This window comes from Polyodon spathula, chromosome 17 (assembly GCF_017654505.1).
Source record: "Polyodon spathula isolate WHYD16114869_AA chromosome 17, ASM1765450v1, whole genome shotgun sequence".
In the NCBI taxonomy this organism is placed as follows: Eukaryota; Metazoa; Chordata; class Actinopteri; order Acipenseriformes; family Polyodontidae; genus Polyodon; species Polyodon spathula.
Genome location: NC_054550.1, coordinates 30,911,443 through 30,937,068, shown reverse-complemented (window position 1 = coordinate 30,937,068; position 25,626 = coordinate 30,911,443). Strand labels below are relative to the sequence as shown.

The window sequence follows — 25,626 nt, the reverse complement described above, 5'->3', positions numbered from 1 at the left end:
TTTTTAATTTTTTTTTAAAATTTGTATTATGTATTGCATAACAACATTACTATACATCAAGTAGAAACTTAATAATTAGAGCATTACAACATAATTCTACTTATTTTTTATTAAAATACTGAAACTAGGTATATTTACTACAAAGCCTCCACTGAACCCCAGCGCTCTGAAGTATGATATTAACGCATCTAGTGTGCAATGGATCGATGCATGACTTCGGATGACGGATGCTATATGGTGGAACAGATCCAGTGTGCAATGGTCTTTAAAGGCTCATTTTATGAGAACCACAGCTTCCTGCTGAGGTTGGTGTAGCCTGTGTGCAGTGACGGAAGTAAGCTTGTACACTATGTAATTGTTAAACTGGCTTAAGGTAATACTTTTAGTTTTGGAGATAAATTGACTAAACTAATCTTACTAGTTCTGTCTGGCACATTAATGTATTCAAATGTGCATAAAATGACCAGACACTAAATGTATCCACTTTTTCAAAATATAACCATGCTAGATATTTCAGAACGCTGTAAATCAACCATGTTCAATTTGAAATCATCCTGTCACAATTACAAATGGGTCAGATTATCAAAGGAGCTGCAGTCATATTTGTTTTGTCTGGGTAGGCTCTAAACTTTGGGAGGTGGTGTAGAAGTAGCTGGAGGCCAATCACTTCCAATGTCCACTTAATCCAGCAGCAGGTGTGATTTCGGAGGCTAACGGTGTGGAATAAAGTCACCTGTTGACCTCCCATCAATTACCTTGGCACAAAACTGAAAGACCACTACGTATGCACACATTTTAAAGACTTACATTTTTGTTAGGCTTTGACAGTGAAATTGCACAACAGGTATAAACCTATTGAGGAAAAACAACTACAACATTCGCAACTAGCCTAAAGCAAGTTTAACATACTACAGGGGTGCCTTTGTGCCACTTAAAGATAATACGCGGTCAAATTCAGTTTCCCATTTACAATGCCATTTGTATTTCTTTTTGGTTTCACGTCACCTTAAGTCTTAGTTTTATAAAAAAAAAAAAAATGTAAAAAGTCTTATCAGATGCTCCTAACACTCACAACACAGTTGCAGATAAGCAACTTGCAACACCAAGAAAGAGGCTTGCAAGAAGCACACATTAGCAGGCTCTGCACTTATCTGGGGCAGACGTACATTCAGCTGACTGATACATACAGAGTACATTTAAAATAAATAAATACAGGAGAAATACAATAGTTGCTCTAAAAAAATGCAGTATATATACTGTGTACTGAATATATATATATATATATATATATGTGTGTGTGTGTGTGTGTGTGTGTGTGTGTGTGTGTGTGTGTGTGTGTGTGTGTATATATATATATATATATATATATATATATATATATATATATATATATATATATATATTTTTTTTTTTTTTTTTTTTAAGTCCACTCCAGAAAGTAATTCTGGCAAATGCATGTCACAGACTGCAAACCCAACAAAGGGTGGTAGTAGTGGGGGGTATGGCATGCACACAGTAAGTCTGGCTCCAGTGTAACTGAAACCAGGCACTCTCGTATAACCAGTCCAATCTGTTTTGATTTGCAAGAAACAGTACATTTTTTAAAAGCAGAAGAGGGACTTTAAAAATATAACAGACCTACTCAGTCTTTAAAGAGACAGTGTATATCTTTCAATCGCTCAAACAGAGAGCATTTTAACCAAATACATTAGAAGAATAGTATATTTATTTACTGCCCGGAGTAGGGTATTATATTATATACTTACTGTACATTATAAAATGTTATCTTGTTTTACTGTCAAAAATACTACATTCCCCATTACTATATGTAAATTGGGGATTGTTTTGTCATTGATATGGTGTTTTTCAAGCTGTAACTAAAAAAATCACAAAGGAAATTTTTCATCTCACAAAATATGTAAAGGCTTGGAACATTCTTATAGGGGGATGAAGAAAATGAAAAATGACTGGAACCAGCTCTGTCAGTGAGACCTATGATGCTTGGCATTGCTTCAGCAGGATGAAAAGCTGCACTGCAAAGATTGCATTAGCTAAGCTTTTCATTTCATTTCAGCAAATTTAAATCATTGCTTCTGCAGAAACTCTATGCACGCTAGTTTGTATATTCTCTGTCTCTTGTTTAATATATGTTTTGCCTGACAGGTTACATATAGCAGGTTAACCTTTTTACAGGAAAATGAGTTTGGTTGATGGAACCTTAAATGCAACTGAAACGTTTAAAAGAAGATACAGAGGTAGTTTTATATTTTTTGTTGTCTGCAAAGATTAAATTCTATAGAATGATGCCCTCAATTATAAACGCAATTATCAGTATCTGTAAATGTTACGAAAATGTGTGCAGGTCATTCTCCACCCTTAATACAAAAAACTATAAATGCTTAAGTAATACATTTAAAGACTTAAGGCAACTTACTGATCATTATGTGTCTAACTGTTGTCATGTAAGCAGTTCTCCAATTACCACATCCTATACTTCCAAAATCAATGGAAACCATCAAAGGCCCTGAATAGAGAGCTGTATTTGAATTAATTGCACGTGCATTTTTTGATAGCATATATCATAATGAGCACCAGCTGTGCCAAACATCCAACCCCCTTTAAAATCAGCTATAGAAGGCCGGGGCACTATACATGCCTTTTCTCGAAAAGTAAAACTATAATATAATCTAAAGATTTACTGTATGTACAGTATTACAAAGAGACTGTTTGTGCAGTGAAAACCACTGCTGCCTGCATTTGCCAATTGTAGCATGTTACATCCTTTATGCATTTCATTTATACTACATGCATGTTGCTTTTTTTTTAAATTGCGATGTTCTAAATCACACCTGTTCATGGATTTTCTGCATACGACTGCAGATGGTTGCTCTGTATGTCGTGCCCTATTTATATATGCATGCACTGGTAGCATCATGAATTCCCTTGTGATACACAAGGAACAACATAAGCTAAATTGACTGATGCTGCAACATGTAAAGCTGACACATGGCCAGTTTACTTTATTATTTAGTGATACTGAAAAATATAGCTACAATACATTTATCTAAAACTAAACTTAAAACCTACAAAAAAATAAACATTGAAGCACATTGCTCAAATCACTCACATGATAACACCGGTAAAATAGAGTTAGACCGGATTATATACAAGAACAAACGAGAATGTTTAGACAACAATAAAATAATGCACTAGTCCCTTTAATTTCATACTGTTTCAAATAAGGCAGATGGCCACAGTTCTGCCAACAGAACAGTTCCACATAATGGCCTTCATTTAAAACTGCTACCAAGTGAATGTAATGGAGAAACTATCTTGTCAGTCCAACTAACTAAAAGTGTGAAGGTGCAACATGGGTGGTCTTGCTGTACCAGTCAAATAACCAGTTTAAAAATTGGAACAAAATTGCATCTTTTATATAATTAAGGGTGGAAAAATGTAACTGTTAAAAACTTTAAAACCTACAGTTTCCTTAAAGGTATGCCTTTTATCTCATCATTACCTTAAACTTATGCTAGGTGTATTAAATACCTCCTCGTTCATACAACAGAGGTGCTTAACTAAAACTACCGGGCAAATCCCATTCCTATGATCAGCAAATCAGGCTTATTAAGCCCTGTATTTTACTTGTGGTTCTGATCTTCTGTATGTTTTTTGTTGTTGTTGTTGTTGTTTTTTTTTTTTTTTTTTTTGTCCAGTAATCAGATTCATTGATTCATTGTGAGTTTTCTTTGACTCTGATCCATTGTTGTCTACAGAATTGAGTTTCAAAGTGAAAGGCTGCCTAGTAGTTGGCTTCAATGCCTTTACATAAAAAAACAAGATAAATGGAATTTTAAAAGTTGAAAAAACACCCAATATGACTTTCATACATCTTACTGGTATTACTGCCTGAAAACATTATTGTGCATGATTTTCTATTTCTAGGCAATTCAAGGCTACCACAGAAAAATGCCTTAGTCCATTTTTTTTTTTTTCAGAATGGAGTTAACCACACCCAAATAAAAGAGTATCAATGTATTGGTTCACCCACTAAGCCAGTAACAGCCTAAATAGACACATTCCTTCGTCATGATGCTGCCTGGTCGACAGCTTCAATTAAAAACAAACTGCTGCCATAGTCACTCTAGCTAAAACAATCACAGAACAACGGAGAAGAAATAATAAATTCAAAATGAATGGACATTCAACCAAACAATGACAGAAACCATGACGTTCAGACCAATAACCTTATGCACTACTCATGCATTACTGTCGAAAACCAACTCAAGATATATGTTATGTAAAGGATACATTATTCTATCAATAATGAAATTTAAACTGAACACAGTACAGTAACCTACTATGCATATATATTGCATACACTCAACTCCTCCCACAAAAGGGATAATAAAAGGGAATCGTATGCTGCATAACATTTTTTTACAAATATCGATGGCACTCGCCTTAGAGGGTTAACTCTACTTATAATGTTGTCTCTAAGGAGATCATAGCCATGCCAACATGTTCCATGAAAACGCAGCCTGTGCTTTGATAGAACACATCTTCTGAACCCAGCAGACGAGAATAATTATTGTAAGAGACCATGATTACAGGTCTGCATATCCACAGAGAGCTGGCATTCACTTTTTCGAGGCTGAACATCCAGAAAAATTGAAAGCATGCATTTCAAATACAGGGTTGTTTTTGTTAAAAAAAAAAAAAAAAAAAAAAAGTACAACATTACCCAAATAACCTTGTACTTAGTCACTATTTAAAGCACATTCTTAAAGCAAGCCTGCAACTTTAACAGTGGGACGACATTAAAAGAAATTGGGGTCCTTATTGGTCTGATGGGCCACTAAAATCTAATCAGACAAAAAAAAAAAAAACTTTACCCCTTTTGTAATTGCATTTTAAATCTATTGTATTTTAAATTATTCCAGTACAAACCTTAACCCTCCCAGTTAACAGACTGAAAAATGTGATTTTGTTAAGTGGTGATTTGTCTTGCTAAATGGCAACATCCTTTGTCAAAATATTTTTTGCTGAAAGGCTTCATTAAACAGTTGGAATTAAAAAGTAAACAGCAATATTGACTAATTCCTTTAGTTTCCAAGAAGGCATAGCAACTCATGTTAAACAAGTACAAACCTGTTCCTCACATAGGTTTCAGTGTCTATAAAAAATATGTATTGTAAGTGTAGTTAATGACATATTTTAGCAATGCATTATAATTAATACTATAGAGGCAAATTCAATGCCTTGCTCCTTAAATTGTATGCCACTTAATACTTCAGACCCCCGGAAAAAATTGTGCAAAAAACAAACAAAAGCTATCTCTAGACTTCCAAAAGGTCTGTGCATGTTAGAATTTTATAAAAATACAAATTATGCAAATTCATCACCACTAACACCAACAATATAATGAATGCAGCAAATTCAGAGGACAAGAAAGTGATCACCCAATTTAAAGTCTCCCCATAACTAGATAAATCCAGGATCACTGTGAGAAAAAGGTAGGAAAATGCATTGCTATCACTTTATTTATTAAATAATAAATTATTAGCACATGCCAAAAATGTAGGAGCATTTGCTACCAAATTAGTGGCAAGTTGTATTCCCTGCTGTGGTAGGAAAATATAAAAAATACCACCATGTGACCATCATAAACCCACATGTGGATTGTTTGACGTTGTTCTGTGGGATATTTTAACTCATTCTACACTGTTTCTGGAAACTCTCTTAACATCATAGTGATTTCCAAACTGGACATTAAAAGCATGACTGGAAATACCTGGCACAGTTACACTTTCACTATGTAAACCAACAATATGTTTTGGGTTTTTCTTTTTACAAACTTCATACCCTATCCACACAACCCAAATATATGTGTGATCAATCTGCACATCATTCACAAGCATTTTCTGAATGAGATGACCACAAACAATGTAGTTAGTAAGATTTGGGTAAAACTGGTCAGAACGGCAATATGCAGTTAAGACACTTTCTTAAAACTGTTTTGAAAGTTGTGCAGAATATTCATTCAGATTGAACAAGGTGACCAATAACAAAGCATTTGAGGCTAAAAGCATGTGTAGTGAGATACAGATAAAAACATAAAACCTTATATGTTGAGTTACAGACATTTCATGTTTTGTTTCATTTCTTGTAAATGCTTTTTGCAGTGCAATTATCACAACAGTTGACATACAGCAAGCCTTTCCAATTGCCAGAAGTGCTTCTGCCAAATCGTAGCAACTGCTTTTCCGCAGCACGCTGCAGCTTTAAGTCTGCCTGCTGTGGATATCTTTATTTTGGCAATGGATCCAGCCTCTCCACGTTGATAAAAGGACTGTGTTAAAGTTATGTTAAACGGCTGGGAGACCACCAGTTTAAAAATAAATAAAAAAATAAATAAACACACACACACACACACACACACACACACACACACACACACACACACACACACACACACACAGACACACATAGACACAGACACACACTCATACTTGTGTGAAGCTCCTGCCAAAACCACAAATGAGGGCCAACATTCCGTAAATAAATACTTGAACTCCAAGGGCCCTGAGCAACACAGTATACTGAACTGCTGCCTTTTGTAAATGGGGTATACATTAAACTGTAAACAAATAAGATAGTCCCCATGGGATATTTAAATGCAGTTAATCTTCTGGGAAATGCTTAAAAATAAACTGGTATAGAACAGTATTTTACCCAATGTTAATTGAATAAAGAACAATGACTAAATATGTATTTATAGTATTGCATAAACGTGAAACATGTTTCTAAACCTGCAAACAAAGACATCATTAATATCTGGGTTATGTAAAATTAAACATATTGGAGGTTATTTAAGCTTATAAATTCTCCTTGAGTTATAGTACCACAAGTCAAGATTACAAAATATAACATAATTTTTTCGATCTCTGAGGTTAATCTAATTGTGAATGTTGTGCAAGGTGTGTGGTTGGCTTTCAGTCCCCCAGACAACATTTGTGAAAGCAAAAGTCAGTTAAAAAATGTATTTAAAAAAAAAAAATTAACAGACAGTCTTAAGGTATCCATTTTTATTTTTTTATTTCTAAGATTTAAATATTTTATGTATACCTAGTAGGAAGTTTTTTTTTTGATTTACTAGAAACAATTCAATATTTGAATGTACACTCTGGAGAGTGTCAACAAATTTCCAGGAGGAATTATCATTTTTATATTTAGAGCCAACCTGCATTGTAATGAGTTGCTGTGACCTAAATGATTAACTAATGCATTTCTATGTAACTTTTGCTTGTCTTTCTATGTACTATTCTGAACCATTAGATCAATTATACACATCGTATGTACCAATATAATAAATGTCCTTCTTTTCGTAATTACACATAATTGTTGCAGTAACAGAGGATGGAAAAAAAGCCAGCACAAACACACAAATGTGCTATCCTCTCCCTCCCCCTCCCCAGCACAACACCAATGCCAAGACATCAATTCTCGCAAGTCGCACAAAATTACCATGCATGAATGCAAAAAAGCCTGATCAGGAGTAATTAACACGGCTTCATATGCAAATTCTATTAATGCAGAACTACAAAGTCATTATGCAAATGAAACTTTCGTCAAGCCTCCTGACAAACATTCAGAGCTCGATCCAGAGAATAGGTTTTCTATTTCTTTCTAAAGCGGAATGAATGTATAACACGTATGCAGAGTTATTTTAAACTTGAGAAATGAATTTTATCTTTGTATGAAACTTAAAATCTTAGTAAGGTGATGATGGCTGGGCATCAGTAATTAAAAAGCTGGCTCTCGGTAATGACTGTTTGGCTTCAGAGCGAGGTAATGAACCTGTAATACAGTGGAAGGGATGGTGGGGAGAAGATATGAATATTCATGAGGTGCATTGCCTTTGATGATTAAAGAAAATTTTAATATTTAAATGAGTGCTTGCAAAGTGATTAGCAAAAAAAAAAAAAAAAGCAAAAATATGAAAAGGATTTGAAGATGCTAAGAGCTAGATAGATGCAGTGTTCCTTTTTATGGCCTATTAATGAGTCTAACAGGTTTTCTGCATCTGGACCTCTATCAGACATCTAGGACTTTGAAATCATTTCAAACTGAACATAAGGTATCAGTTTTATGGTTTCTATATTGGTGGATAAATATATTTCACTTAATAGCTCATTGTTTAGTACTGAATGAAATACAAGATTGCTAGTTTGGTTTTTACATTTTAAAGCAAAATTAAGGAGGGTGTCATAAGCGTCCAGTTAATATTTTCAGCAGTGAAATAATAATAATAAAAAAAGAACTCCAACGTTGTGTTAGATAGGCATCCACACATAAAGGAAACCCCCATTCAACACAAAAGCATCATTCAGGTTTACATTCCAAATATGAAGCTGGCATGGGAACTGAAAGCTGGCATGGGAGACAGTTTCCTGACAAAACAAATCTTTCTGGGCAGGCACTCAAAAACAGGTAAGGAAGAGGGTCCTTAGAAACAGGAAGTAGAATTGGCCAGGCAGTTTTTTCTATGTTTGGAGCCAAGTGTAAATTTGGGCTATCTTGCAGTTAAACAAAATATCCTGAAGCCAATTTATTTTTCTATATTTATCTTCAACACAAATTAGCACAATATGAACATCACAGAGTACTTGGACAGATATTTATACTGAATTGTTTGCTAAATTTGAGACCCTACATGCAGTAATCAGGGAATTAACCAAGTGTATATTTGGATGGTCTTTGATGTAGTGTGTTTACATGAATCTACCACATGTCCAATTCTTCTTCAGCAGTATTTTTGTACTCGATTTCAAACACATTTTCAGTTAACTCAGTTCTTACAGAACAATAAAACAACAACATTGTGTAACCTAGGGCAATGTTGCAATATATGAAAAGTGAAAAATGATTCACATACACAGGCATTGACATGTACTACAATACAAATCAACAGCTTAAGAAGGGTGTATTCCATATGACTCACACTTTTTAAAACTGTCACTGATCCTGTATCAATCTCAGTTACACTCAAGTCTTTCTTCAAAGATGTATGTATTTACATTATTACTTTTGTGTTTGTATTATTTTGAAAGTGTTTATTTCATCAGGGCATCATTTCAAAATGGGAAGTCCCAGAATATAAAAATTGTTATCGACTACTGGTAGTTGTGTAAGTGGGGGGCTGTCAACAGGAACATCGAACATAATCGTGCACAGCGCCCCCTAGTCGGCTGACACTGACACTACAAATTGTAACCAAAACCAATTGTTATTTGGACTGTAAAGAGTATAAAAACAGGAAATTGTTGATGGTACGTGATCCAGAACCGAAATGGAAGGGGAGGGGGGGTATATGTGTTTTATATTTAGTTCAGTAAAAACCTAATGAGAATAAACTGTTTTGCTCTGAATTGTCTAGCCAAAATGCAACAAGCACAAGATCTTCCTAACATTATAACCAGTAATTTGTTTTGCACAGGATAATTGTTAATTGTGAAGCCCATACACAAATCAGAACGAGTTGTTTATTTTGTACAGAATAATTGTTAATTATGAATCCAAAACACGTTTTATAGCGGGTATTCATCACAACCAGTTCAAGGTACATGATAAATAACTTTATCATTATGACTTCATCAGGATCTATTTTTAAAGTTCAAGGGGTCTGAGATTAAGAATCAGGCAAAAAATGGTAATTTAAAAACAAAAACATGCAATTCACTGTGAAGTTTAATGAGGGTGACATATTCTGGCAAACTGGCGTCTATTGTCTGCTTACATTTACAAGTATTTCTGGTTTTTTAAAGATGCTTTAATATATGCCCACATTTAACCATTGTTTTTATGTTTTAAATGTTAATGGAATTTAAGCATTTAAAAATGTTGCTTATTGAAAAAGCATATACCAAAAAAAAAACAAAAACATTATTTTCTCTTTACATAAGGAATACATTATTTCTCCTGTTACACTACATTAGTTTTAAAACACAATGGCTGCCTTAACTTTCCATTTAGGTTACTGATGACTTAATAATATGGTAGCAGAGATAAAACACGTAACACAATTAAAGGTACAAAGGAGTTCACATGTTTAATGTAAAATGTGTGTTTTTCCTGTAAATTTAAATTGTAACCATTTTATAACCATGGTTACATAAAGGGTAGAATGACCTGCATCATTCGGAAAGTTGTGGTCAAAACAAAGTGCCACATCTCCTCCAGAACTTCAACTGGCTTGTAAAGAGTAAGACTTTTTAAATGAGAGCTCAGCAGGCTGAAGTTAAAGTAAACTCCAGTGCTGACTAACATCAGAAATAGGATTTACAGAATCTTGTAAAACAAATATAATATTTTATATGGTGAAAATTAACTAATTAAGTAAAGATATACTTCAACGTGAACATGACTTTCCAACTTTCAAATGCGCAACATGTTTAATGTAAAAGTGTACTTGTTTTTATCTAAATTGACTAAAAGATAAACCAAAACAAATGTAACATATATAGTTGTTGAACATTTCATTTGCTAGACATGTCTAGGGATGTTCTATTTTAAAAAATATAGTATTATTATTATTATTATTATTATTATTATTATTATTATTATTATTGCAGTTTTATTCAGTCAAGACTTGTAGCGCTGATTAGTACTGGCCGGTAACACAGGGGCTGGAATGAGGGAGAAGTGAATAAACGAACCAATTCCATAACAAAGAGCTGCCTATTCTTCCCTCTGCTCTAAGCCACTAAGGGTCACGATGGCTCTCGTCTTAGGAAAAGATATGCTGGAACTGTGCCAGGTCTAGCCAGCGTTGTAAACAAAATCCAGCCTCAGATACTTCCCTTTCAATCTTTATGTGACAACAAAAGTCCGCCCCCAGACATTTTGAGAGCAATGAAACCTTACAGGTTCCTTTCTGTTAACCAAGTCACTACCAACTGAAGGTTGTTAACTTTTACAAATGCTATTGTGAACAAATAAGAATGGGTGTCTGTTTCAATCTGAACTGGCTAACACAAGGGACAGATACACTGTTAAAGGAACAAATTGCACAATGTGTCCATATTATAAACTATTTCCATCAAACTAATTATACACCAAAGTATGATAAACCGATCAATAAGTTAACAAAAGTTTTAATTGGAATTAATTTTAACTCTGTGTTTCACACGACTGGACTAATATTAGTCACTCCCCAACTCCAGCACACTATCATGCTGTCACTTTTGCTCTTAAATAATTGAACCCTCAATTCACCTGTGAAATGTTCATTGCTATGAGGTTGTAGAAACATGGTTCTTTGTATGGAACCTTGGCTTGGAAGGTTATATCTCAGTCCTTTATTACCCAACAACAGAAACATTGCCTCATTAAAAGAGTTTGCTCTACCAACACACCACTGCAAGAGTTGAAAGTCCCTTTATTGATGTTGTGTTTTCATGATATCCCCAGCATTTCCCACTAGGCCTCCTTTTCACCCAGACACTAAATCCCCATTGTCACACCCACCTCTTTGAAAGTAACACAGCAGGGGCCACCAACAGATTTCTTTAAAAGAGGGGACTACCACCTTCAGTGCAAACCCCCACCCGTCAGGAAAAAAACAAGTGTCCAGAAAGTTTAAAATCACTGTAGAATCAAATCCTAAATATGTACTTTTCCTTTGACTGTGTACATTCCTATTATTCTATTGTAAATTTGGAGTACAGAGTATAAATCACATTCTAAACAGCTAGCTACTGTACCAGTTTTCATGGAACACTATTCAGAAGGGTCCTGTGACCAGTCCCTCCATATCTGTAGGATAGGTTTATAGGTTGTCAATCAGCTGCAGGTGGTGGACCTTCAAGCAGTGATTGACTTGTCCGAGCAAGAAAAATAGGTCAATGAAATTATCAAGTTTGAAACCTGTCACAACAGCGGGCATATTTCTGGGAAGTTTAAATCTCAGATTATAAAAAATAGCTTTAAACCCATCAAGTGAATACAAAGCAACACCCACAGGTTGTTACTGTTATTCCAAAGCATTTTCTATACAGGGCTGGTGAGTCATTTTGATATGACATATTGGCAGATTATTCCATTTAAAAAAAAAAAAAAAAATCAGTGAAGTGTATCCATACATTTAGAATAGGGATGTTTGCCGATCTTTATAATGGATCCTGAGTTTTTAAGATACATGTTGAGAGCAAATGGAGTTGTTAAAGATTTAACATAAAAAAATATTTTAGCCTGCTGTGAGGCAATTATGAATATGTATCGTACAATGAATGTTTAGTTCAGTGCATACACAGTTTGACATTCAGCTAGATCATCATTCCCTGTATAGATTAAATCTTTTGGTTTTATGTTCTGCCATCATTATCTCTGGCTGTACACTACCTTAGTAACAGAACAGATTTGCTCAGGTATAAAATTAACTTTTGATAGCCATAATCTGATTTACAAAGACATTCTTTACATTTTTTCAAATTTCACAGTTTGATAAACCAGAGCAAACTTGCCTTTTTTTAATATATCATGGTATTTGGAGGTTGAATACATTTAAGTCCATAAATACTGGACATTAACACTGAATCGCCACTATTATATGACTCTACTGCCTATATGAATGCCCTGGAATACCATATTTATTATTATGTTGTTACATAAGTTCTGTTTGTTAAAAATGAATGCTCAACTCAAGATCCACAGAATTGGTAACACTCTGCAGTTGTGTGACACTAGTAGGGCTGCAGTGATGCAACTTCTAGGTGGTTCAATTTGGTATAAGCTGCCTCACATGATTTTCATATTGATTAAGCATAAAGTACTGCTTTCCTGGACCAAAAATGTATCTGTTAGGATAAACATACTGGTGAACTTTGGGCCAGTTAATTCAAACTTTATAAAATATATAAATATATATCTGACAATCTTAAAAAAAAAATTAAAAATCACTTCATCATCTCCCTTAGTGAACTTTCCAGTGCTATTATTGCTCCAACTTTTGTGGCATAAAAATTACATTCTGCCCCATTCTGACTGTTCTGAAATAAACACATCCTAAGCGCAGGCTTATTTTGCAACTTTGCGTGTGGGTCGTCATGGTTAACAGTCTCTGTTCCCAAAGAAATCAGCTTAGAATGCAGATATATTAAAAGTCTGAGTTCTACATCTTGTTTTTCAAAACTTCCTTGCCTAAGAAAATGTTATATATAAACAATCTGCTACTCAAACTGAAGACCTGTGTGCATTTCAAAAGACCCATAAGTATTTTATTCTTTCTTGTTTCGAGTATTAACCTTTCTGAGTTATAGCTGTGAACCTAACTTTTCACAGCATGCTGACTTTGTCGCTGCAGCCTAAAAATATAAATGATCATGAAAGATCATTTATCGTGGCATAAATGACCACAGCTCTCTGGATATTAAAATTGCGCCCATATTTTCTGATTTTAAACCACATGCAAAATAAAGAATCTTTTTTCATAGTTCATAACACACTCAGTAACAATCAAATTTTGTACAGTATCACTTCAATGCAATAAAACACACCTTTATGATGTGAAGTCTCTTACCAAGAAGCATATTGTAATTGCAAAACAATAATGCTAGAACACAGCTATTAGGGTGTGGTTAATTAAAACGGATGTTTATAACGCATATTTTTAATTTAAACAGGCTTCTTCATACAGCATGTTGTGGCAGACAATAATTTGCTTCACTAAAAGTATCTTGAGAGTGTACACTATTCTTGTATCATAATATGCTAAATCTACAGTAATAAAACACATTCCAGAATGCACAATACGCTACCGTCCGCATGTGTGACACTAATATAAACAGTACATTTGGATACCATTAAAGTTACAGAAAGATCATCAGATATTCAATATATGTCTTGCACTGCATAATGGAAACTAGACAGTCTTCCAAATATTGAATGTGTATGCTTTACTCATTTCAGAGGAATTCAGTATCTATTCATTTCATAGGGACTGAGTATAGTTAATAGGATCTTTTTAAAGGCTACATACTATTAAGGATATCAGACAAACATGTAGCCACAGATGACCCCTTTAATCAAGGATTTTGAAGACTGAATGTGCCCTTAAGAAAATCAACTGGTCCATTAGCAGTCCCTTCACATTTTCACGTATGTTTTGTGCAGTGCCAAATTGTATTTTATAAGAACCGTTTTTAAGATCCCTGCAGGTTCTTTATCAAGGTTTTGACTATACTGCTTTTCATAATAACTATTAAAGTTTACCCTGCTGCAGGCCTATTATAAATGCCTTTACACTCCTCAATATGAAAACTGGCTTTTTAATCCCCCCCCCCCCCCCCCCCCCCCCCCCCTTTTTTTTTTTTAAGTATTAGGATTTAAATGAGCTTTTCACCTTTTAAGCACATGGCTCAGGCTGGATTTCTCCTAGAAAGTAGGGTGAGTTTACCTAGTCATGCTTGCCTACAATGTTTTTTTTTTTGTTTGTTTTTTTTAAATTCCAGTACTAAACCCTATCAGGCAGTTTATTCAAATTACAATGACATCCATCATGCCATCAGGTGGAAAATATCAAATAAACAAATCCTTACAGACTGTCAAGGAAATCTAATGTATGCTAAGTATAAAGTCACAAACATTCAGGTTCCATTTTGAAATGTCTACAGCAGTACAAAATGTACTGCTAGGGCAGAACAGCCATGTGATCATTTGTCCCATGCATGATTTGTCAACTGATGATCAGTTACTTTACTTGTGTTTCTCAGTATTTTTTTTTCTCCCATGTTTTAAGTACTCCTGTCAAGAGGAGCAAAGGAAGACATACCTGCTGTGATGTTTTCTTGCTTGGGGCAAATTCCTTTTGTGGGAGTCAACAGTCTTTCGTCCTCCTCCTCAGGTGTGACCTGGATGCCGATTTCTACTGGTTCCACCACTTTCCTGAGCTCAGTGCGTTGGGGTGAGGGGCTGCCCCTGTCCAGGCTCTTCTCATAAAAGCCTGGCCCACTAATGAGGCCATTACACTGCTTTTTTTTGTGCTCAATAAAAACCAAGATGTGCCCCAGAGGGAAATTCATCTGGCACTGTCCGCAGGTCAGGAGGTCATGGTCTCCCACCCCACCACCGGTACCAACGGGACTTGGGTCCATTGCGGTATGAGCTTCGGCATCGTTGATCCTTGCTTCCACATGGTCAGCTTCAGCTTCAGGGTGGAAAAAAGGATACAAGTTTAGAATCAAGTAAAAAGAAATTGGTTTGAATACTGTGCATAACTGTGAGGTGGTTTATCATGTCACACAGATTGCAATCCCTAACAACACAGCTGAAACCACAAAATCCAGACTAATTTTGAGCTGGCATTCATATGTAGCACCTGATTTCTGTAGGTGACTTTTTTGTCAGAATTTTTTTTTTATTATTATTTAGCTTTTATTCGACACAAAAAGTAGTTTCAGACACTTGTAAAAAAAATTTAAAAAAATAAAAAAAACATCAGTTGTTTTGTTTTGTTTTCAAAGATGTAGCTCTGTCTTTGAAACTGTCTTCACATGCTAACATTTCCTCTTACTAGATACAGTTCAGGAAGCCATCAAGCCAGTACAGTGAACCCTGTCTTGTCTAATACACTTCAAAGATGCCTTTATTTTTTATATATTACAAGCCCAGGGACCCTTTACAGAGTTTTCACTGGCCTTTTGTTTCTACACGTAACACAAGTAAGGTTAAATAGACAGTTTGGTAAGTCAGTTTCCTAGTTCTCTCCAAGGATGCCAACAATGCTGTAAAAAGCATATCTATGTGGTTATGTCTTTTCCATCATGCACTGCAAAGAACTGGCATTGTAAAATCCTTGCATGTTCCTCGCACTATATAATTATAACTAACCCAAATCACCTACTCAGACTGTATAATGGATAACTTTACCTGATACAATGCTGTCACCTAGGTAACATTAAGGCTCATAATTTTCTTGAACCTTCAGCAAGTATTTAAAATAATATATTTCAATTCCAAGGAGTTTTAATGTTTTTTTTTTAAATCTTTATCTTGAAGTTTACAAAAAAGAATGGACTCTGTACATGCAGAATTGTTGAACCTTGATGACCAGAAATGAAAATCAACATGAGCCTCTTTGCCCCAAGCCCCCAAACTCATTGGCCATGAAGGCTTTCGATTTTAATTTTAATGGTGCACCAGTGTTTATCCCATATGTTGTTCTCAAAATGTAATTTAGCACTTTGTTAAACAGGTTCCTCAGAAGAGCTGAATTAATTTTAGGTAATTTCCTATACTGAATTTCAGTGGGTTAACTGCATTGAATTGGTTATGGTGGAACCTATTGACAAAACATTCATTTAAAGTCTGTTTTTTTATGAATAAATAACAGACAGATGTTTGTGAACCTGTTCTAGAATGTTTTCTATGAACATGTCATGAATAGGATCAGGTAATCCAAGTGAAATACTATACTAGTACTCCTGGCCTAACAATGAAGAAAATCATTGCTGTTTACAATCTGTTAATGGCAGCATTGGTCTCACCCCATGAGCAGACTTTTATGTAAAAGAGATGCAGAAATGAATGAATAATCAACAATAATTATGTAGATCTGATGACTCTGTAAAATATATTAATGTCTGGTTATATCTTTCATTGTGTTTTAGACTATTTTAGCATTATTAATATTTTTATACATTTTATTGAATTTTAGTTAGAATACATAGTAACTACACTGCCGTACTGCAAAGATACAGAAAGCAGGTGAATAAACTTGCCACCATGGCATTTTCCTGTTTGTAATTTCTAACACAGAAATACAGAGGTTGTGTACCTATGGGGTAATCAGCTTTGCAGACATTGCCCTAGCAAAACATTATTATTCAAACTCTAAAGTGGTCAACTTGAAGCTCAAGGAGCTTTTTATTTCAATTAGTTTTATTCTTAGCTGGCTATCAAACGAACATAGGGTAATTACTATACATGTACAATATAAAAAAAAAAGTACAAATAATACAAAGATTATAATCTATAATATTAAAAACCTTTTTTTTTGTAAATGCAACCTTACGAACACTGCCAAACTGGCCACACATTCAAATGGTGCATAGAAACATTCAAGCTGCTAGAAACATGCTTGGGCAACAAACCTTGCAGCCAAACCAGTGCAATGCAACTACCGTTTAAACAGGACTAACTAACCCATGGCTCTCTAAAGCACAACCACAGATTTATTTTCATTTTAATGGGATTTACAGTACTATCCAGAATTACACTGCAAGCCAAAATATGTACAGTCATGTGAACTGAGTTGAAGGAATCCACTCTGTTGCTGAAAACAAGTGCAAAATCTAATCGGAAGCTATCAGCTCAATGCTTATCGTTTACTTTTCTTTATTTTATTTTTTTTAATCCTCAAAAGTCCCCTATCAATTTACTAGATCTTCTCTTTGCTCCATAGTGGCTCACTGCTGGGAAGGGTGTAGCTGCAATAGCTGCAAGCTACCCAGTAACCAATGCATGCCAATGCCTGCTCAAGATTGGCAGCCAGACCCACAGTTTGCAGCAAAGGATCTTCATTTATTTCCCAGTTCCCCACTGTCACCTGAGGGCAAATACAATCCTGTCACTGATGAAAGTACCCCCTGCCCTGTAAAATCAGGATCTGGAAACTCACTGCATCTCTGAGCTGAATTTGGAATCCAGCCTGACAGACTGTTTCAACAACCTTCTGATTCAGGTGGTCAACAAACAAACGAAAAGCTGTAATGATACAGCAATCCAGTGTATTCTATTCAGAGGTGACAATGAATATTGATTACAGTAACTTGCACATACACAAACACTTGAACCTTTATTTTTATTTTTTTTTTTACTTTATTACATAAATAGGCAAAAAGAATATTCACGTCTCGGTAAAATAAATCTCGCAAACAATGGAATTTCACGGAGGTGGTCAACTCCAAAAGATAATAATCAGCAAGATTATTACACAACAACCTTATTGTACTGACTATAAGTCAAATGTACCTGGGTTCCTTAAATGGTGCATTCAATTATAACATGCAATATATATGCCGCAGTGCAATAGTACATGCTCATAGTCTCCTTATTGTAACAGGCATCCTAAAATTAAGATTAAGAAGTCCACTAGGATCCAAAATATACAAACCTCTTAATCTCAGTGTATAAAACAAATAAGGGTGCTTTTATTGCATACACAATAACACAAAGTATGTACAAATTATGTATGTCATTTTTATACGAATGAGATACGCAATTCAATCAAAAACATATCTTGAAAACTAGGCTATTACAAGGTTTATAATGTCCTCAATCTTTTATCTGTATTTTTGCTGAATACACATTGTTTTTGTTTTATTAAAATGTAGCAATATCAGCTACAAAAAATGGCATTGTATTAGAACATTTTTTGATTTTTTAAAAATTATATTTTTACAACAGACAAATACCAGAGAAATTTTATGGAAAAAAAAAAAAAATCGTCGTAAGGTTTTGAGAAAAATGTTTAGCAATGGCAAAATGCAGCAATTTTCCCTTTTAAATTTGAATACCAGCAAACAAAGCGTAACACAAAAAGCTACAATAACCCCCATCCTGAGTAGGTCATTCTGTAAATTTGGTACAATGCGTTACTGTACGATATCACACTGCTGAACACATTTTCTCTTCATATCTGATACTCTGCATATTTTTAAATAATACACAAATGTATATCTGACTTGTATTGCTACAGTAATCAAGCAAGCTATATGAAATTAACAAGTTATCAATAACTAAGTCAAACAACATAAAAACTTGTACCCATGAGGTTCTAGAAATACCGTAGTTCCTGAGGTGTGGTTACAAGTTGGTCGATACAACTTTGGACACAAAAAGTAAATTCTTTAACTAAAAAATAGTTATCTATGTGATAATGATCAAATGTTTAATTAGTAATAATACTGATGTTTCAAATACAGTATGCCAATAGTGTGTATTGAGTAGTGACTATATAATAACTGCAACAACTCTAATCTTTATTTATCATGTGATCTAAGACATGCATGAGAGATCTGAATAAACTACTGTACCCAACCCCCATGAAAACAAAGATTCAGGAAATATGTTTATGCGCCTCCTTCCACTTACAACCTTACACATAGACTAAGAGCTCCCCCTAGCAGGTCTGATATAGCAATAACAACCGAGGTGAAGTGTGGAAAGGAAGTTACAACAAAGAAGTTGATCTAGAAAAATAAACTTCATAGAGAAGACAGGGACACAAACAAAAATGACATCAACCTTACTAAAAACATGTATGATAAGTATAGAACATAGGTAAGGGTTATCGCACATCCCCAATAGTGTATTTATATAAATTAAGACATAATTGATATAAGACACCCCCACCCCCCCCCCCCCCCCCCCCACACACACACACACACAAGCACACCATTGACTTCCTAGGTCAAAAGATCAGGGACGACTTGTTCCAGTAACCTATTGCTAAACTGAAAAATAAAACTAATTGTAAAATAAAAGTTTGTAAATGTGAAACTATGATGTCTTCATTTCCACAAGGTGTAAATCAGTCTGCACTGCATCTGTTAATCCATTTGTTTGCACGCATAAGATCTCTTCCTTTTCAAGAGAAAGCTTTTGTTTAATACATTAATCTTCTGTCAAGTGATTGTACCAATCAGCCAGATACAGAAAGACATTAACCTTTGAACAGTAACAGTAATTACTGTGTTACTTTCTATTTCAAACCAAAATATTTTAATTACGCAGGGAGTCAAATTAAATAGCTAAAATAATGGTTCTGTAGGTAGGGGCTTAAGTATTCAAATGTGGCTATTGAAATTACATTACTGTTATATTTGATACAAATAAAAAATATAATTTACACCACCATTAGAATGATGTACATATAGTACTGTAGTCTACATTTAAGGAAATATATTTGGTCAGCCAAAATGTACACATATACATTATCAGCAGTTTTGTTCTATATTACAAAACCTGTACCAATCAAACAACTTCTACCAATAATATTACACTATATGCCAAGAGCAAAATAGTAAAATAAATAAATATATAAATAAAAACAGTTTTTCATTTGCCGCTCTCGAATTAGTAAAATAGTCATCCTATGTTCAGTAACAATATTTGTACATGTGTCGCATAATGTACGCAGATAGGAGATTACACTCAACATGGATTAGCGATCAAGCAAACCCTACATTGCATCTTAAAAGGCTTACCTCTAAAAAAGAAATTAATTAACCCCCCCTCCCAAAAAAAAAAAAAAAAAGAATAGTAATTCAAAATATTAATATGATCTTTATTGTTCTAGCTGGGTCATTGTCTGAATCCTAAGTGGATATATAATATTTTGTAACTTTTTTTAATGCAATTTTATTACACAATATTTAACATTGACAAATATTGTTTGCTTTTGTATAATAATTAGTGTTGCATAGTAATTTTTTTATTAATTTGTGTTATTTATTCACTAAATGATCAATTAGAATGATGAAAAAAACATGCATGTAATATATACAGATCAGTACTTAAGTTCTTATGATAAACTGATCCATTCGCAAAAATAAGTTGTAGGCTGCTGTATGATTGGTGCACAAAATTAATCTTAAGAATAGTTTTAAACAGTCAAGTGTTCGAACAGATGGAGGAATAAACTACATAACTGTGTTTTTTTAAGCTAACTCGGTTTTCAAAATAGAAAACTACCTGTGGACTTTATATCGGACTTTATAACATTTCAAAGTGTGTTTGAACTACAAGCAGTGAAATAGACAAAAAAAATATTAATTTCTGGCTACATCTAGACTAATGTTTTAATGAAATATGGCAGCTAAATTTTTTCATCCTTTGCCTAGAAATTTCTCCCCAGTCTAATACAATCTATTCAAGATTTATTAAACTAGTATAATCTATTCAAGATTCACTCTTCTTTTTCTCTATGCCGCCAAAATGTTTCCTGAGATGACTATACTGGATTACCCATATCGCTTCCCTTTTGACATATAAAACCATAGACTATTTCTCCTTCTCCATGAATCTAGATCTTTCTTTTTTCCTTCACAAATGTCTAGATACAGCTTAAAATACCTGCAATGATGATATTTATGATGTGGAATTTGGCCACCTTTTCAGTCTGACCCTTAGATTGTGGGCTATCAAATCATACCTAGTTCGAAAACACACACACACACACACACACACACACACAAACACACCCTCACACCCTCACACACACACACATACACACACACACACAGAGTTCATAACACTGCATGCATGTTCAATATTTCGAAAAAGGTGGTGTAATCCTCATCAACATCATCATCATCATCATCATCATCATCATCATTACATACTACTCTCAACCAGAAATGTTTAACTGTAAGTTCCATTGTTATTTTCACAAAAGATGATAAAGACTAGATTTTCTACATAGAGATGTAATGGTTATTGAATAGTATATTTAACAAAGGGGTTTGTATGAAAAAACAAGCTGACCAGTTGCACATTAATAATATATTTTATAAACACATGTCTCTTGGTTACATTGTGATTTGCTGTAAACCTTTTAAGCAAATCAACGATTTGTTTTACTGTAACAATAGGAATTAAGTAATTGGTCAATGAAATACCTTACAGGCTCAACTATAAACACCTTATAAAAGTTGGATGAATGCTAAATGCCCAGTTTGATTAAACACTAATAACACTAATATGCATGTAAAAGCCTGTTTTGGAAAATTACAAGCTTTCTAGTAATTACATTTAGTAGATTAAATGTAAACTCAGTTTGTAATAAACAGATACAAAACAAAATACAGTCCTAACAAAATAAAACAGATTTGAATAATTGCATCCTGAATTATCTAAATAAGACATTACTTTTTTTTTTGTTTGTTTGTTTTTGTTTTGTTTTAAACAAACTTGTTAGATATGGCTTTGTAGATAGCTTTGTAGGTTTTGTCATATCCAATTGACTTTCATTGTCATTGACTATAATATTAAAACTAAATTATTTGCTTCTGTTTCAACACAAATGTATGGAACACTAGTAGGCTGCAAAAATATGATCAGTGTAACAATATAAACAAATGCATGCAACTAAAACAACAGGTGCTGTGTTCCTTTTAGATATAAAAACATTCGATAAGGGAAGCTCAAGTCGAGATTTGTCATTAATTTAATATAAAATGTGTGTGTGTGTGTGTGTGTCTGTGTGGTGTGTGTGTGTGTGTGTGTGTGTGTATATATATATTATATATATATATAATATATAGATATATAGAATTATCCATATATGATTTATCTATAAAAGGTTTTCTCTTAAAATGACTGCATTTCCTGCACATTCCTCTTTGCTACCTTTGACTTTCATTGTGCAACCCTGGCTGCACCCCTTATACATTACCCTGCATGCACTATCACAAACCATTTGCGAGATAATTCTACAAATGATGGTTATGCGTTGTCACATTTCTATAACTACACACCTTTAGACGTTGCATTATAATTATAATACACGATATGTGTTCAAATAATAGTTAATTATATTGTACCCAGTACCTAGTAGTATCCCAAAAAGAACTGGCCCTTTTGACGTACTAAAATGTATCTCCTTGACAATTGTTGTAACCCAGGAACTGTATTTAAAAGACTGAGTATAGTAGTGCACAAATATTACAATGATATACAAGTGAGCACATTTCCTTTCCTGAGTATAATTGTCAAAAACACATTTAAATGACTTAATCAGTAACATCACATAAACATGTGAAAATAATACTAATAATACATTTATAATAGATCATAAATACAATAATTAATATGGAGAGAGGGATAGAGAGAGAGAGAGAATTACCATTTCTCATGCAAACAAAATAATATGTTTTTTTATGATCAAAAACAATAACTGTTGGCAGATATGCTCACGTTTTCAAATAAAAACAAACGAATAGACGAATAGTCACAGAAAAAATAACGTCACAGAGATACATACGGTCGCTAAAAAATACGAAGCTGCTGCTTGTGTTGTTGGTGAAAGGGTTTCGCAACAGTAGATTTGTCATGGAAGGGGAAATCTCTATAATATTTATTTATTTATTTAAATGATCTTTCAAAATAAAACATAAATATTCGGATTTCAAACGTCTCGCGCAAGGACTCTGCCCTGTTCGACACGCCTAAGACTTGCAAGTTTTTTTTTTTGTTTGTTTTTTTTCAATCCTTACCAGTTATCAACACCTAACACATTGGTGGAAGACGGCTTGTTTTATCAAAGTAGTTAATATTTTCAGAAATATTGGTAGATACATAACCTTTTACAAAAACAATTGTATCAGAAATTATAAAGCAGACAGTTTGCTCACAGGCTAGCAATAGCACACATAACCTAGGGGCTTGTGGGGTGTATTTACCCGAAGATAATTGTAGTTTTATCACTGAATAAAGTTCCTTCTTTGTCTGTATAGTAATACAGTTTTATTCAGCTTGTTGTCTTTACTGTAAGAGAATTTGAATTGTTATTCAAATAGTTATATTGTGGTTATATTGTAACACAATAGTATACACTTCCCTTTATTTTCATCTTACCTACGAAATGGCCTAACAACACTCATGCACTACTATACCGTTTAGTTTTCATTTATCAAAATGGTTTACACGCACTCTTTTAAAATATTTATTATTATTATTATTATTATTATTATTATTATTATTATTATTATTATTATGTACTCATTTATTTATGTATTTTCCTTATGTTTTATGTTACATCGTGATTTAATGTATTTGGCTGCAGTCTATATTATAGTTTAGATACATTTTAAGAACGGTTTACTTAAAAAAAAAATCTTCTACGTCTACTTCATCAAAACATCAAACTAAATGGAATGTTAATCGTTTTCTGTTATGCATGCCACGTCTTTTTAAAGAATGTAAGATTCTTCATCACTCACTAAATCTCAACTACAGTAGCGCAGGCTACAGTAGCCTCTATCAGTAACTTTGTGGTCTAATAGCTTTATTTCTGGATAGTGTCTACATAGACGACAGAACAGTCCCATCACCTGTTAAAATGCAATGTTACTCACAGGCAACCATATGTGTGTGTGTGTGTGTGTGTGTGTGTGTGTGTGTGTGTGTGTGTGTGTGTATGTATATAATATATATATATATATATATATATATATATATATATATATATATATATAAGCTATGTAAAATGCATAAAACTACGCTCAGTGTGTTCAAATTAAAATGACAATTCTACTTACATGTAATTATTTCTCGTTGTGACAAGTGCTGTGGATTTCCCTGCTTGCGACGGGACATTGCCCTGGCATTTACACTGGCATCGCCCGGAGACTCGTACTCTGAAGGATCGGATGGTTTTCCCCCCGTTTCTTCTTTTTTTTTTTTTCCTTCAGTAACTTTTCCTGCGACTTCCCCAACACTGGCACTGCTCCACTATTTGGGTTGCAAACCAGAGCAATCAGATTGTGTAGAGGTCCCTGGATCAAAGCTGAGCACTGTCTTTGTGTCAGGCAGTGACTTATAAGTACAGTAGTCTTTCCTTGTTGAACAGAACTAGAAATTGTGAAGAAAATTGTCTTTTTTCCCTCCAAAACGTTCAATGTCACTGGCAATAGGGTTTACCAGTAAATCTAGCCAGGTACAAAAGCGCAAAAATATCCCTTTTCGCAATTGCCGGTGACTGTCAGTATCTTGTGGACTACAGCACTATACCTTTCTCAAAAAAAAAAAAAAAAGGCAAATGCCTGGAGCTTGAGAGCTGAGGTACGCAGGGTACCTTTCTTCACCCAAATTGTGGACTTGGTGTTTGGCAGGCAAAATGCACTTTTGTTTCTGATCACAAAATCCAATGTCCACTCGCACTTGAGTTTGCAATGCGATGGACACCTTTTTTTTATTCTTCTCTTACTACTGGCACTACTAGTGCGTGGAATGCCAATGACTTTTAGCCTGTGTAACTCTTTGCACTGGCTCCCCTTGTCTGACACTGGAAGAACACTGACTGCCACCTCCTTCCAAATAAAACAAGACCTGCTGGCTTTTTTTTTTTTTTTTTAAATCTTTTTCTTTCACTGTGAAGATGGCGGAGTCCTGCGTCTCGGAGCTCTCTGTCTCTCTGTGGCTGGGGCTGCCTCTGTACAATGGGATAAAATTCAAGTTCAAGTGCGGACGTGACGTTAAGTCTACAGTGAGAAAGAAAATGTGTAGTCTGCGAGACTGCAAGAGCACTGGGGGCGACTAGCGGTGGCTTTTCACATTGGATCACTTGAGTTGGAAAAAAAACCAAACCCAGCGGACATCGTGCGCCCGTGTGCCAGTTGCACTATGAGAACACAAGAAAACGTGTCTATGTACAACGATTAATGTTGTAATAAACGTGATATGAAATCGATGCACCAAATCCTTCAGATCAATAAACGTTTTTTAAAATTCGGTGAATGTTATTTGTTGCAAATTAAAAACACATGGCCATTCTCAACTACGATGACTACAGCAGTGTGGAATTCCAATTATTCAGCATTTGATAGTAGGCTACTTAACTAGCGA

General features: G+C 34.3%; 1 protein-coding gene across 2 annotated transcripts in view; it reads right to left on the bottom strand.

Annotated features, from left to right (window-relative positions):
- LOC121329847 (B-cell lymphoma/leukemia 11B-like) overlaps positions 1-25,227 on the bottom strand; it is a 39,338-nt gene extending 14,111 nt beyond the window's left edge. For both annotated transcript variants that reach the window (XM_041275759.1, XM_041275758.1), the window contains exons 1-2: positions 24,321-25,227; positions 14,831-15,205 (exon numbers count right to left, since the gene is read on the bottom strand). In XM_041275759.1, the coding sequence (XP_041131693.1) occupies positions 14,831-15,205; positions 24,321-24,378 (433 nt within the window). In that variant the 5' untranslated portion in view covers positions 24,379-25,227. The remainder of the gene's footprint in view (positions 1-14,830; positions 15,206-24,320) is intronic.
- Between the last annotated feature and the right edge of the window lie 399 nt (positions 25,228-25,626).